This window comes from Pleuronectes platessa (genome assembly GCF_947347685.1).
Source record: "Pleuronectes platessa chromosome 6 unlocalized genomic scaffold, fPlePla1.1 SUPER_6_unloc_1, whole genome shotgun sequence".
NCBI classification, from domain to species: Eukaryota; Metazoa; Chordata; class Actinopteri; order Pleuronectiformes; family Pleuronectidae; genus Pleuronectes; species Pleuronectes platessa.
Window position 1 is genome coordinate 2,694 of NW_026518869.1, and position 15,946 is coordinate 18,639.

The 15,946-nt window shown below is 45.6% G+C and overlaps 1 protein-coding gene across 1 annotated transcript; it reads left to right on the forward strand.

The window, feature by feature from the left end:
- The first annotated feature begins 1,196 nt into the window (after positions 1-1,196).
- Positions 1,197-11,375, forward strand: LOC128436292 (centrosomal protein of 164 kDa-like). The gene is made up of 6 exons (XM_053418088.1): positions 1,197-1,778; positions 2,085-2,702; positions 2,793-3,395; positions 6,295-6,358; positions 9,397-9,497; positions 9,579-11,375. Exons 1-6 carry the CDS (start codon positions 1,197-1,199, stop codon positions 11,373-11,375), a joined length of 3,765 nt encoding a protein of 1,254 aa, XP_053274063.1.
- Positions 11,376-15,946: the final 4,571 nt, after the last annotated feature.

A 15,946-nucleotide genomic window follows, 5' to 3' on the forward strand; every position in this document is an offset into this window, starting at 1 on the left:
TTAACGATTGTTACCTGCTTAAATTTAGGTTTACTTGAGGCAAATGAAAGGAAATATTGTAATGAGCTATGTTAACACTAAGCTAGCTAGCTAGCTATTTGTTAGAAAATGTCTCCAGTGAGCAAGAGTGTTAACAAGCAAATTTGAAATGTAAGAAATAACTATCGACAGCTCTCTATTCTTTGCATTAATATCTATCTCTAGTATTTTAAAACAATAATATCAGTGCCTATAGAATGTTGTTGTTTATAATCAGTTCATATTTGTGTTGTCAAATTTCACAATGACCCTGAAATTCTGTCTCTTCTGTTATCTTATACTGAATGAATGCAAGCAAAGATACAGAAAAAATCACACTCCTTCTGATTGAACCAATCTATGAACTGTATGAAACATGGATATCCGCAGCCCCAAATGAGCCCAAAAACTTGAGCTTGCCTGAGTGAAAGTTATAGTTCTTTTCAGCCGGCGTGAGGGTCCTGGACCTGTAGGTGTCATGGGAATTTCTCAATAGTCAATCACAAGTCATTACAATGTCTTTCTGGAAGTTTTATTCTACATCTGCAGATGGGCATCAATGTACAAGACCATGGAATAGATTTCTTACAATGAGCAATGACATACCAGAAAAGCAGCACTTTATACAAATCCAAGCCCCTCCTGTAGAGGAAACAAATGTTATCGATCAACCTCTTTCATGTTAAGCAATAGGTGACCAATATCCTATCACCTACTTTTTCCCAGACCCTTGGAATGTAGGATCTGTTTTCAAGATCACTTTCCCAATGTTTACAACCACAAATCCCCCGTTCTGTTAAGTCTTTGTTTGGTGACCCTGTCAGTGAGGAAGTCATATAACATCAGTTTGAGTGCAACCCTGACTTCTCAGGCAACATTTGTTATCTTTCGAAACATCAAAGTAGTTCCTCTAATCAATCATTGCCCTAATTTCTATCACATAAGCAAGGAGACAGTTTCTCTCCCTGTTTTTGATAGAGCACAGCTCCCAGACCTTTTTTTGATGAGTCATCAAAGGAGACTTCTACATAGAGCTGGATTCAAAGACACACCCACAACTCCAGCTTGATCCTGTAGAATAGAACAAAGCCAAGCTGAGCCTTGTGACCAAGTGAGGACAGAGAGGTGACAGAACAGCCACCTACGAGAGTCTCATCGACAGTTGTCCGCAAGTAACCATGAGTGCAACAGCCCGCATGGGAGGCCAGCTGATCCTTGAAGAGAAATACAATCAGAATCATACACCTTCTGAACAAGAGATACAAGAGTATGCAAGAGAGATTGGTATTGATCCTGGCAGTGAGCCGGAGCTCCTGTGGCTGGCAAGGGAAGGCATCGTTACACCATTGCCTCAAGAGTGGAAGCCTTGTCAGGAAGTGACAGGGGAAATTTACTATTTCAACTTCTCCTCAGGCCAGTCCACCTGGGACCACCCCTGCGATGAGCACTACCGCCTCCTGGTGGCCCAGGAGCGTGAGCGCACCCAGCTCACTGCAGCTGTAGGAGGCATGGGGGCAAAGAAGGACAAGGACAAGAAGACAAAGAAAGAGAAGAAGGAGAAGGAGAAGGAGAAGAAGGAGAAAAAAGAGAAAAAGTTTATGCTGGCTAAAGATGGAGGAAGCTCTTTAGCCAATAAAGTAGACCGACTCGTCCCCCATCAGTCCAGACCATCCAGCTCCTTCTCCAGCCCCTCCGACTCAGAGCGAAGTGGAGTGGAGCTAAGTCCCAAAGCCTCTCTGGGGCTCCAGAGGCCTAGAACCGCTAGAGGTCGGACCCCGTTAAAAACCCTTGACAAACCAGACAGAGAGAATAAAGAGAGAGAGGAAGACGATGATAAGGAGAGTGAGTGGGAGGAGATTCTTAGAGAACAAAAAGAGAAGGAGGGGGGGAGGAGGAAGGCTGATCAGGAGGTAGAGGAGGAGAAAAAACAGTTGATGGGGGAGAAAGAGAAGAGGATGTGTCTCCTCCAGGAGGAGCTGCGTAGGGAGGAGGAGGAGGAGGAGAGGATTCTGAAGGAGGAGAGTGAGGAAAGACTGAGGGCTCTGAGGCAGCGTCTCCTGTTAAAGAGGAGAGAGGAGGAGGCGAGGCTCATTGAGGAGTCTGACAGGATGCTGGAGGATACCAGAGAGTCTATCCAGAGGGAGAGAGAGACACATAATCACAAGCTCAGGGAGGAGAGCGAAGCCATCCTGGAAGATTTGGAAAAAACACTAGAGGAAGAGCGAGCAGCGGAGCGAGACAGGCTGGAAGCCCAGAAGAGGCAGGATCTTGAACTCCTTAAGGCTGAGCAGGGAGAGGAGCTGGAAGCAGAGAGGACCGACTACCAACGAGAACTCACTGGCCGGCTTCAGGAAGTGCGGGAGGAAGAGCAGCGGGATCATGAGAGGAAGCTGGAGAAGCTGAGGGAAGACCACAAGAGAGAAATGAACAACATCAGAGAGAAATACCTGGATGAGGAGACCATACAGAGAGAGCGCTTGCTGTCCACTCTGCAGGACGACAGAGATCACCTCCAGGCCTCCCACGCTGTCCAGATGGAGAAACTGAGGCTTCAGCTCAACACTCAGATACGAAAGACGCAGCTCACACACTCACGCAAGGAGTCCGAAATGCAGGATCTGGCAGATCAGTTGGAGCTGAAAGTCAAAGAGCTGAAGAGCCAGGAGAGCATGCTGCAGATCCAGGTAGTAGATCTGAAGAGAAGGAGGAAGAACCTCATAGATGAAGGAGAGGAGGTGGACACAGAGAGAGAGGCCTTACCCCAGCTGAACCAGGAGAGAGACCAGCCAAAGGACGAGCTGGAGAGGATGAGAGAGGATAAACAGCAAGCCTTAGAACTCATCCAGAGAGTCAGGGAGGAGCGGAGCGGGGCAATCAAGGAAAAGGAGAGGCTGAAAGGGGAGAGGGAAAAAGCCAGAGACAAGAGCAGGAGAGTGAAGGAGGACAAGGAGAAACTGGAGAGCAATGTGACGCTGCTGCATGAGAGATGCAACGGTCTCAGCCACAGAGTCAGTCTCAACGCCGTCTACAATGCCCCCATCAGCAGCGGGCTGAAGGCCTCTGAGGATCTCCTCAACAGCCGGTGGAGCCAGATTTTTCCTGGAGCAGCTGTGGACCCAGTTGCGTCCAGCACCATGAGGACCAGCTCAGCCTACTCAACTTACACTCCTGTTAGTGAACAGAGTACCAGCCTGCGGTCCATGCAGAATTCAGCAGAGATCGATGGTCAGAGGCTGCAGGGAATGATCGACAGCAACAAGAGGTGGCTGGAGACGCAGAAGAAAGACCCCAGCATACCTCTATTGACTCGCTATCAAGCTCCGTCCTCCAAGAGAAGCCTGGTCCAGCTGGGCATGGACGATACCAACCAGATCAGAGTCTACCACTACTGAGGACATTATGCACTGTTCAGTCCTGTCGTTCCATGTCTGTCACTGAGGACTTTGACTGACTTTAATGACTGTGTCGGCTCTGAGCTGTGACGTTTACATGCAGGGCTTCACATGAGTCATGTGGCCTCTGTGATTCATTCCTTTTTAAATAATAAAAAAATTAACTTTCACATCCAGGGCTCTGTGCTGTCTCAGTGCTGCGGCATCTGGCTGCGCACAAAAGACTGAGACGTCACAATTATTAGATTGTGCTGCTTTACCTGCTTTGACAAGTCAGAATCCCTGCTGTGAAACGGCCTGTTGGTAAAAGAGTGGGTTCTCTTGTTATTGAACCTGTCAGACTTATTTTTTTGTGATAATATTGGTGAACATATGCTGCAGAGGTATTTCACTCATTAACATGTGATTGAAATGAATTGAGCAGAACAAAGCTTTGACCTTTCATCACTTTTCACATTTATATTATAATCAGTGTATCCAGCAGTTACAGAGCAACATTTTCACCTGGAGTCATGTTTGAGCCAATAAATCAATCACTACAAATCTTTGAATTGGAATTAACAAAACAATTCAAACAACAGATTAAAACACAACAACTTATCTTTAACAACACATCTGGTTACTAATGCTTTATATTGGCGTTAAATTGGACCAAACTCTATTTCACCCACTCTGGAATCTTGAATGCAGCTTCATTAAACCCACGACACTTTGGATTTCACATTTGTTCTGCTAGAAAAAGACTCAGAGTCATTCTCAGGGATATTACGGCTCCTCCTCGTTTTACGTGAATTCTTTTGAATGCTGAGTTTCTGTTTATGATGCTGAGGATGTTCTTTCGACTGGACAACAGATTTACGCCTGTTGTTTTCTGCAGGAGGACTCAGTACGTCTGAAGGTGCACACGACTTCACTAAATAGGATCCATCCTGACTGTAACAGCAGGGTGAGGAGTTTGACTTGTGCGATGTGTCGGTCTTTGTGTTGTTTTGTGATGTTGGTATCACACTAGGATGAAGCTGCTCCGTGTTTTCTCTTGCGTCTGATGATGATATAGCTTCTGGCCTGGTTGAAGAATAAAGAGATAAACATAAATATCAACAGGGTAAATGCTGGAGAATCAAAATGTGTATGCATGCCACTGTGAATTGTATCCCGGGCTCAGAATATCCCATGATTCACTGCCCTTCTGTGACAAGCTGGTTTCCAAAGAGGTAATTGTGGCAGCAAGCGAGTCAAAACTCAGAAGATTGTATATTTAAATGTATTCAACCGAAACCAGCAAACACTACCGACCCGGTTTACGCAGCCTATGAAGGACGCAGTGGACACTCAGTTCCTAGACCGCGTCCTCCAGAGGATGTGGCCTCTGACTTGAGACACAGCTGGGGAACGAGTCCGGTCAAGTTGTCATCCAAACAAGTTGAGGTGAAATCTGCTTTACCTAAACAGAGCTGAGTGATAGGTGCCTTTACCAGTGGACGCCTTCACATTTCATCTGATTCACCATTCAAAATAAATGTAAAATACATAAATAAAATGAAAGCTTTCTCTTTAGCCACTTTAAAAAAACAAGATGTCAGAACCCAAAAGGCAGCTTACTGGAGGTCCGCGGTCTGGAGCCGCCTCTCATCGATCGGGTAGGAGCAGAAGAAGACCATGGCTATCAGCAGGAGTGCGATGGGAACTGGTGCGAACAAAACCATTAGAGCTGTCACCACTCCCTCACCATGGTCACACGCACCCGCTCTGTAGCCAACAAACCTGCCGGGTGGGAGAAAAACTAAATTTGACAGATGTACACACACAACACACACGTAGTGAGAGCGAGGAGGACGGACTCACTGTAAGACCAGGGTTGAGATCCCAACAGACAGGCCTCCAGCCAGCTTACTGCAGAAGGCGTAACAGGAGAAGAACAGAGGCTCCAGGTCCGAACAGGACGGGTGTTTCACGGAGAAGTCGTCCAGCACATCTGGGAGCATCGACCTGGAGCCACGAACAGGTTATGAAGAAGTGGACTGGGATCAGACACGTAAAAACATCTCCCAGCATCCTACAACCACTGTTACTTTATTGTGTGTCTCTGTGATTGTTTAGCGCCTCTCTATTGATTCTGGTATTTTGTGTTATTTGCCTGTATGTGTCATAAACTGAATTCCTCCATATTAGGGGATAGGACCTGGATTCTTATCACACTATATATCTGTTCCAAATGTTTTTCTGGTCAATTTAACGACTAAAATGTGGCGGAACATCATGACTGACAGCTGAGACTGAGTCACGATTGGTCGAGCGTGTGTAAATGAAACTCAGTCATGCTCATGAGAGAGGAGGAAACATTCCTTCATTCAACACCTCCACAAAGTGAGTAGCTGAGATACTGAGGAGACGTGACAGAGTCTTGGAAAGGGACGGAGACTTCTGTGTCCTCACAGGGAACTGACTCACCACGGCAGCAGGAACACAGTCGCCACGCTCAATCCCATCAGAATACACATGATCACAAAGAGAGGCAGGCTACTGGGAGCACAGGCGATGATGGTCACTGCTGGGATGAAGAACTGAGAGAGACATGAACAGGCCTCACAGGTGAGAGGGGGGTTTTAACATGAGGAGAAAGACTCTTATGACTCTGGACAGGAGGTTCTTACCGACAGTCCGATGAAAAGCGTGGTCTTTTTTCCGACTCTCAGAAGAACGGCTTGCCACAGAGGAACCGCTACTGAGGCAGAGGTCTGCGGAAATATCAGAATCATTTCATCTGAAGTTCATAAAGCATCTTTCAATAGAGTTATAATGAGGCACTTTGCTTCATTCATTAAAGGAGCCATATGAGGCTTTTTCCGTTAGTCTTTCCTCTTGTTATGTGTATTACCAGTAGAGCCAGAAGGAGGTATGGGAACTGAGCTCCCAGTCTGGCTGCATGGCCGGCGGGCGGGCGGGTGGTGGGCACCGATGGGGGCGCACCGCACCAAGTCACCGTGTCTGTGTCTGTGTCTGTGTGTTTGTCTATGTGAGAAGGCATGGAGGTCAATGCCAAGTCCTAATAAGCACAGCTGTACAAACTTAAATATGTGTTTTTATCATTAAAGGTTCTGTTTGTACGATTTAGGTGGAAATTATCTATTGGCAGAGATTAAATATAAAAGAACCGTAGTGATGTTTTCACTTGTGTGTTTCATCTAAACCGTAGGAATTGTTGTTTTCTTTACCCTAGAATGGTTCCTTTATATTTATATACTTTATGGTTACATCAGGAGCGGGTCCTCTCTACGGAGGCTGCCATGTTTTTTACAGTAGCCCAGACTTGACCAAGCTAACGCCTTTTGAGGTTTTATGACAACTGAAGTTACCATAATGCCGCTTTCCATCACATCTCCGCCTTCGGAATGACGTCAAACCCAAGTTACCCGAGTCGATAGCGTTCCAGTTGCACAGAAACAATGTTTACATTAGCCAGCACGACATCGTTAGCAATACCAGCTCATATTGACACATTACTTGGCATTTCACGCATACTAACACTTAAGTAACACAATTGCACATTTCTATGTGTACGACACATTTGAAGACAGAAGTGCTAACAAACAGTAGAAACGACAGCTTTTGCTACTGTTGATACACGGTGCAGCCATCTTGGATTTCAAAGTCGGGCATGGTGTGGTTCCTCCGACTTTCCAAGCGGAACCGCGGTGTTCCTACTCGGGCTGTATTGCTTGGAAGGGGAGGGGGTGAGGGGTGTTCAGGACCCTTATAAACTCACATTTGATATCTGCGATTTTATCTGGATCCATGATTATTTGATAATTTAATTATTCCCCTATAAATGGATGATTTTTTTACCATTAATATCCATGAATTATATCCCAGAAAATCTGTAAAAAGAAAATCAAAGATTTGCCACCTTTCTGGATCTGACACAAAAATGTTCACCTTTTCAAGATCCATGCCAAAATGTAATCAGTTCATACCCCGAAGCAAAGCAAACAAATACTGAAATGACAAAGGGACATACAACGGCCTCACAGTGATAAGAACGAAAATGCAACATGGCTACACAAAGACACAAATCAACTTGAAAAGCTGTCTGAGTGTGCGTGTCTGTGCCTGGGGGCCCTTTGTCTTCTGTCAGCCAGCCAGTAGACCCCTTCAGACATGCTGGAGCAGGAGAGGCACAGGTGTAATGAATAACAAAAATGGTCACATCCAGGGGCGTCGTTAGGCCTGTTTTAGGGGGGCTGAAGCCCTAAAATGTTCTTCAGCCCCCCCAAATAATTATTGGGATTTTTTTTTTTTTATAGCTCTAACATGCTACATATGTGAGTGTGTTTCTGGTTTGTATGTTTTCTCCCCCTTCAAATTACAATCCAATAGCCTCTCATCATACTTAACAATAAAAGCCCGGGCACTAGGACCTTTGGGAGTCTGCATCGCTGCTGCGCTGGCTTTCTCACTCTGCAGAGTAACATCTCTCATCAAGACAGCAGGATTACAGCCAAGGAGTTTGAAATTGTAAGTACAGGTAGTTACAGAATGTGGCTATCTGTAGTTGTTAACGATTGTTACCTGCTTAAATTTAGGTTTACTTGAGGCAAATGAAAGGAAATATTGTAATGAGCTATGTTAACACTAAGCTAGCTAGCTAGCTATTTGTTAGAAAATGTCTCCAGTGAGCAAGAGTGTTAACAAGCAAATTTGAAATGTAAGAAATAACTATCGACAGCTCTCTATTCTTTGCATTAATATCTATCTCTAGTATTTTAAAACAATAATATCAGTGCCTATAGAATGTTGTTGTTTATAATCAGTTCATATTTGTGTTGTCAAATTTCACAATGACCCTGAAATTCTGTCTCTTCTGTTATCTTATACTGAATGAATGCAAGCAAAGATACAGAAAAAATCACACTCCTTCTGATTGAACCAATCTATGAACTGTATGAAACATGGATATCCGCAGCCCCAAATGAGCCCAAAAACTTGAGCTTGCCTGAGTGAAAGTTATAGTTCTTTTCAGCCGGCGTGAGGGTCCTGGACCTGTAGGTGTCATGGGAATTTCTCAATAGTCAATCACAAGTCATTACAATGTCTTTCTGGAAGTTTTATTCTACATCTGCAGATGGGCATCAATGTACAAGACCATGGAATAGATTTCTTACAATGAGCAATGACATACCAGAAAAGCAGCACTTTATACAAATCCAAGCCCCTCCTGTAGAGGAAACAAATGTTATCGATCAACCTCTTTCATGTTAAGCAATAGGTGACCAATATCCTATCACCTACTTTTTCCCAGACCCTTGGAATGTAGGATCTGTTTTCAAGATCACTTTCCCAATGTTTACAACCACAAATCCCCCGTTCTGTTAAGTCTTTGTTTGGTGACCCTGTCAGTGAGGAAGTCATATAACATCAGTTTGAGTGCAACCCTGACTTCTCAGGCAACATTTGTTATCTTTCGAAACATCAAAGTAGTTCCTCTAATCAATCATTGCCCTAATTTCTATCACATAAGCAAGGAGACAGTTTCTCTCCCTGTTTTTGATAGAGCACAGCTCCCAGACCTTTTTTTGATGAGTCATCAAAGGAGACTTCTACATAGAGCTGGATTCAAAGACACACCCACAACTCCAGCTTGATCCTGTAGAATAGAACAAAGCCAAGCTGAGCCTTGTGACCAAGTGAGGACAGAGAGGTGACAGAACAGCCACCTACGAGAGTCTCATCGACAGTTGTCCGCAAGTAACCATGAGTGCAACAGCCCGCATGGGAGGCCAGCTGATCCTTGAAGAGAAATACAATCAGAATCATACACCTTCTGAACAAGAGATACAAGAGTATGCAAGAGAGATTGGTATTGATCCTGGCAGTGAGCCGGAGCTCCTGTGGCTGGCAAGGGAAGGCATCGTTACACCATTGCCTCAAGAGTGGAAGCCTTGTCAGGAAGTGACAGGGGAAATTTACTATTTCAACTTCTCCTCAGGCCAGTCCACCTGGGACCACCCCTGCGATGAGCACTACCGCCTCCTGGTGGCCCAGGAGCGTGAGCGCACCCAGCTCACTGCAGCTGTAGGAGGCATGGGGGCAAAGAAGGACAAGGACAAGAAGACAAAGAAAGAGAAGAAGGAGAAGGAGAAGGAGAAGAAGGAGAAAAAAGAGAAAAAGTTTATGCTGGCTAAAGATGGAGGAAGCTCTTTAGCCAATAAAGTAGACCGACTCGTCCCCCATCAGTCCAGACCATCCAGCTCCTTCTCCAGCCCCTCCGACTCAGAGCGAAGTGGAGTGGAGCTAAGTCCCAAAGCCTCTCTGGGGCTCCAGAGGCCTAGAACCGCTAGAGGTCGGACCCCGTTAAAAACCCTTGACAAACCAGACAGAGAGAATAAAGAGAGAGAGGAAGACGATGATAAGGAGAGTGAGTGGGAGGAGATTCTTAGAGAACAAAAAGAGAAGGAGGGGGGGAGGAGGAAGGCTGATCAGGAGGTAGAGGAGGAGAAAAAACAGTTGATGGGGGAGAAAGAGAAGAGGATGTGTCTCCTCCAGGAGGAGCTGCGTAGGGAGGAGGAGGAGGAGGAGAGGATTCTGAAGGAGGAGAGTGAGGAAAGACTGAGGGCTCTGAGGCAGCGTCTCCTGTTAAAGAGGAGAGAGGAGGAGGCGAGGCTCATTGAGGAGTCTGACAGGATGCTGGAGGATACCAGAGAGTCTATCCAGAGGGAGAGAGAGACACATAATCACAAGCTCAGGGAGGAGAGCGAAGCCATCCTGGAAGATTTGGAAAAAACACTAGAGGAAGAGCGAGCAGCGGAGCGAGACAGGCTGGAAGCCCAGAAGAGGCAGGATCTTGAACTCCTTAAGGCTAAGCAGGGAGAGGAGCTGGAAGCAGAGAGGACCGACTACCAACGAGAACTCACTGGCCGGCTTCAGGAAGTGCGGGAGGAAGAGCAGCGGGATCATGAGAGGAAGCTGGAGAAGCTGAGGGAAGACCACAAGAGAGAAATGAACAACATCAGAGAGAAATACCTGGATGAGGAGACCATACAGAGAGAGCGCTTGCTGTCCACTCTGCAGGACGACAGAGATCACCTCCAGGCCTCCCACGCTGTCCAGATGGAGAAACTGAGGCTTCAGCTCAACACTCAGATACGAAAGACGCAGCTCACACACTCACGCAAGGAGTCCGAAATGCAGGATCTGGCAGATCAGTTGGAGCTGAAAGTCAAAGAGCTGAAGAGCCAGGAGAGCATGCTGCAGATCCAGGTAGTAGATCTGAAGAGAAGGAGGAAGAACCTCATAGATGAAGGAGAGGAGGTGGACACAGAGAGAGAGGCCTTACCCCAGCTGAACCAGGAGAGAGACCAGCCAAAGGACGAGCTGGAGAGGATGAGAGAGGATAAACAGCAAGCCTTAGAACTCATCCAGAGAGTCAGGGAGGAGCGGAGCGGGGCAATCAAGGAAAAGGAGAGGCTGAAAGGGGAGAGGGAAAAAGCCAGAGACAAGAGCAGGAGAGTGAAGGAGGACAAGGAGAAACTGGAGAGCAATGTGACGCTGCTGCATGAGAGATGCAACGGTCTCAGCCACAGAGTCAGTCTCAACGCCGTCTACAATGCCCCCATCAGCAGCGGGCTGAAGGCCTCTGAGGATCTCCTCAACAGCCGGTGGAGCCAGATTTTTCCTGGAGCAGCTGTGGACCCAGTTGCGTCCAGCACCATGAGGACCAGCTCAGCCTACTCAACTTACACTCCTGTTAGTGAACAGAGTACCAGCCTGCGGTCCATGCAGAATTCAGCAGAGATCGATGGTCAGAGGCTGCAGGGAATGATCGACAGCAACAAGAGGTGGCTGGAGACGCAGAAGAAAGACCCCAGCATACCTCTATTGACTCGCTATCAAGCTCCGTCCTCCAAGAGAAGCCTGGTCCAGCTGGGCATGGACGATACCAACCAGATCAGAGTCTACCACTACTGAGGACATTATGCACTGTTCAGTCCTGTCGTTCCATGTCTGTCACTGAGGACTTTGACTGACTTTAATGACTGTGTCGGCTCTGAGCTGTGACGTTTACATGCAGGGCTTCACATGAGTCATGTGGCCTCTGTGATTCATTCCTTTTTAAATAATAAAAAAATTAACTTTCACATCCAGGGCTCTGTGCTGTCTCAGTGCTGCGGCATCTGGCTGCGCACAAAAGACTGAGACGTCACAATTATTAGATTGTGCTGCTTTACCTGCTTTGACAAGTCAGAATCCCTGCTGTGAAACGGCCTGTTGGTAAAAGAGTGGGTTCTCTTGTTATTGAACCTGTCAGACTTATTTTTTTGTGATAATATTGGTGAACATATGCTGCAGAGGTATTTCACTCATTAACATGTGATTGAAATGAATTGAGCAGAACAAAGCTTTGACCTTTCATCACTTTTCACATTTATATTATAATCAGTGTATCCAGCAGTTACAGAGCAACATTTTCACCTGGAGTCATGTTTGAGCCAATAAATCAATCACTACAAATCTTTGAATTGGAATTAACAAAACAATTCAAACAACAGATTAAAACACAACAACTTATCTTTAACAACACATCTGGTTACTAATGCTTTATATTGGCGTTAAATTGGACCAAACTCTATTTCACCCACTCTGGAATCTTGAATGCAGCTTCATTAAACCCACGACACTTTGGATTTCACATTTGTTCTGCTAGAAAAAGACTCAGAGTCATTCTCAGGGATATTACGGCTCCTCCTCGTTTTACGTGAATTCTTTTGAATGCTGAGTTTCTGTTTATGATGCTGAGGATGTTCTTTCGACTGGACAACAGATTTACGCCTGTTGTTTTCTGCAGGAGGACTCAGTACGTCTGAAGGTGCACACGACTTCACTAAATAGGATCCATCCTGACTGTAACAGCAGGGTGAGGAGTTTGACTTGTGCGATGTGTCGGTCTTTGTGTTGTTTTGTGATGTTGGTATCACACTAGGATGAAGCTGCTCCGTGTTTTCTCTTGCGTCTGATGATGATATAGCTTCTGGCCTGGTTGAAGAATAAAGAGATAAACATAAATATCAACAGGGTAAATGCTGGAGAATCAAAATGTGTATGCATGCCACTGTGAATTGTATCCCGGGCTCAGAATATCCCATGATTCACTGCCCTTCTGTGACAAGCTGGTTTCCAAAGAGGTAATTGTGGCAGCAAGCGAGTCAAAACTCAGAAGATTGTATATTTAAATGTATTCAACCGAACCAGCAAACACTACCGACCCGGTTTACGCAGCCTATGAAGGACGCAGTGGACACTCAGTTCCTAGACCGCGTCCTCCAGAGGATGTGGCCTCTGACTTGAGACACAGCTGGGGAACGAGTCCGGTCAAGTTGTCATCCAAACAAGTTGAGGTGAAATCTGCTTTACCTAAACAGAGCTGAGTGATAGGTGCCTTTACCAGTGGACGCCTTCACATTTCATCTGATTCACCATTCAAAATAAATGTAAAATACATAAATAAAATGAAAGCTTTCTCTTTAGCCACTTTAAAAAAACAAGATGTCAGAACCCAAAAGGCAGCTTACTGGAGGTCCGCGGTCTGGAGCCGCCTCTCATCGATCGGGTAGGAGCAGAAGAAGACCATGGCTATCAGCAGGAGTGCGATGGGAACTGGTGCGAACAAAACCATTAGAGCTGTCACCACTCCCTCACCATGGTCACACGCACCCGCTCTGTAGCCAACAAACCTGCCGGGTGGGAGAAAAACTAAATTTGACAGATGTACACACACAACACACACGTAGTGAGAGCGAGGAGGACGGACTCACTGTAAGACCAGGGTTGAGATCCCAACAGACAGGCCTCCAGCCAGCTTACTGCAGAAGGCGTAACAGGAGAAGAACAGAGGCTCCAGGTCCGAACAGGACGGGTGTTTCACGGAGAAGTCGTCCAGCACATCTGGGAGCATCGACCTGGAGCCACGAACAGGTTATGAAGAAGTGGAACGGGATCAGACACGTAAAAACATCTCCCAGCATCCTACAACCACTGTTACTTTATTGTGTGTCTCTGTGATTGTTTAGCGCCTCTCTATTGATTCTGGTATTTTGTGTTATTTGCCTGTATGTGTCATAAACTGAATTCCTCCATATTAGGGGATAGGACCTGGATTCTTATCACACTATATATCTGTTCCAAATGTTTTTCTGGTCAATTTAACGACTAAAATGTGGCGGAACATCATGACTGACAGCTGAGACTGAGTCACGATTGGTCGAGCGTGTGTAAATGAAACTCAGTCATGCTCATGAGAGAGGAGGAAACATTCCTTCATTCAACACCTCCACAAAGTGAGTAGCTGAGATACTGAGGAGACGTGACAGAGTCTTGGAAAGGGACGGAGAGCTCTGTGTCCTCACAGGGAACTGACTCACCACGGCAGCAGGAACACAGTCGCCACGCTCAATCCCATCAGAATACACATGATCACAAAGAGAGGCAGGCTACTGGGAGCACAGGCGATGATGGTCACTGCTGGGATGAAGAACTGAGAGAGACATGAACAGGCCTCACAGGTGAGAGGGGGGTTTTAACATGAGGAGAAAGACTCTTATGACACCAGTAGAGCCAGAAGGAGGTATGGGAACTGAGCTCCCAGTCTGGCTGCATGGCCGGCGGGCGGGCGGGTGGTGGGCACCGATGGGGGCGCACCGCACCAAGTCACCGTGTCTGTGTCTGTGTCTGTGTGTTTGTCTATGTGAGAAGGCATGGAGGTCAATGCCAAGTCCTAATAAGCACAGCTGTACAAACTTAAATATGTGTTTTTATCATTAAAGGTTCTGTTTGTACGATTTAGGTGGAAATTATCTATTGACCGTAGGAATTGTTGTTTTCTTTACCCTAGAATGGTTCCTTTATATTTATATACTTTATGGTTACATCAGGAGCGGGTCCTCTCTACGGAGGCTGCCATGTTTTTTACAGTAGCCCAGACTTGACCAAGCTAACGCTTTTTGAGGTTTTATGACAACTGAAGTTACCATAATGCCGCTTTCCATCACATCTCCGCCTTCGGAATGACGTCAAACCCAAGTTACCCGAGTCGATAGCGTTCCAGTTGCACAGAAACAATGTTTACATTAGCCAGCACGACATCGTTAGCAATACCAGCTCATATTGACACATTACTTGGCATTTCACGCATACTAACACTTAAGTAACACAATTGCACATTTCTATGTGTACGACACATTTGAAGACAGAAGTGCTAACAAACAGTAGAAACGACAGCTTTTGCTACTGTTGATACACGGTGCAGCCATCTTGGATTTCAAAGTCGGGCATGGTGTGGTTCCTCCGACTTTCCAAGCGGAACCGCGGTGTTCCTACTCGGGCTGTATTGCTTGGAAGGGGAGGGGGTGAGGGGTGTTCAGGACCCTTATAAACTCACATTTGATATCTGCGATTTTATCTGGATCCATGATTATTTGATAATTTAATTATTCCCCTATAAATGGATGATTTTTTTACCATTAATATCCATGAATTATATCCCAGAAAATCTGTAAAAAGAAAATCAAAGATTTGCCACCTTTCTGGATCTGACACAAAAATGTTCACCTTTTCAAGATCCATGCCAAAATGTAATCAGTTCATACCCCGAAGCAAAGCAAACAAATACTGAAATGACAAAGGGACATACAACGGCCTCACAGTGATAAGAACGAAAATGCAACATGGCTACACAAAGACACAAATCAACTTGAAAAGCTGTCTGAGTGTGCGTGTCTGTGCCTGGGGGCCCTTTGTCTTCTGTCAGCCAGCCAGTAGACCCCTTCAGACATGCTGGAGCAGGAGAGGCACAGGTGTAATGAATAACAAAAATGGTCACATCCAGGGGCGTCGTTAGGCCTGTTTTAGGGGGGCTGAAGCCCTAAAATGTTCTTCAGCCCCCCCAAATAATTATTGGGATTTTTTTTTTTTTATAGCTCTAACATGCTACATATGTGAGTGTGTTTCTGGTTTGTATGTTTTCTCCCCCTTCAAATTACAATCCAATAGCCTCTCATCATACTTAACAATAAAAGCCCGGGCACTAGGACCTTTGGGAGTCTGCATCGCTGCTGCGCTGGCTTTCTCACTCTGCAGAGTAACATCTCTCATCAAGACAGCAGGATTACAGCCAAGGAGTTTGAAATTGTAAGTACAGGTAGTTACAGAATGTGGCTATCTGTAGTTGTTAACGATTGTTACCTGCTTAAATTTAGGTTTACTTGAGGCAAATGAAAGGAAATATTGTAATGAGCTATGTTAACACTAAGCTAGCTAGCTAGCTATTTGTTAGAAAATGTCTCCAGTGAGCAAGAGTGTTAACAAGCAAATTTGAAATGTAAGAAATAACTATCGACAGCTCTCTATTCTTTGCATTTATATCTATCTCTAGTATTTTAAAACAATAATATCAGTGCCTATAGAATGTTGTTGTTTATAATCAGTTCATATTTGTGTTGTCAAATTTCACAATGACCCTGAAATTCTGTCTCTTCTGTTATCTT

Bases quoted from the DNA above. Each gene is read 5' to 3' on its own strand.
- LOC128436292 (XM_053418088.1), top strand. From the start codon at position 1,197: ATGAGTGCAACAGCCCGCATGGGAGGCCAGCTGATCCTTGAAGAGAAA. The intron at 2,703-2,792 runs GTAGTAGATCTG...CAGCTGAACCAG, and splicing joins AGAGCATGCTGCAGATCCAG to GAGAGAGACCAGCCAAAGGA. The intron at 9,498-9,578 runs GCAAAGAAGGAC...AAAGAGAAAAAG, and splicing joins CAGCTGTAGGAGGCATGGGG to TTTATGCTGGCTAAAGATGG.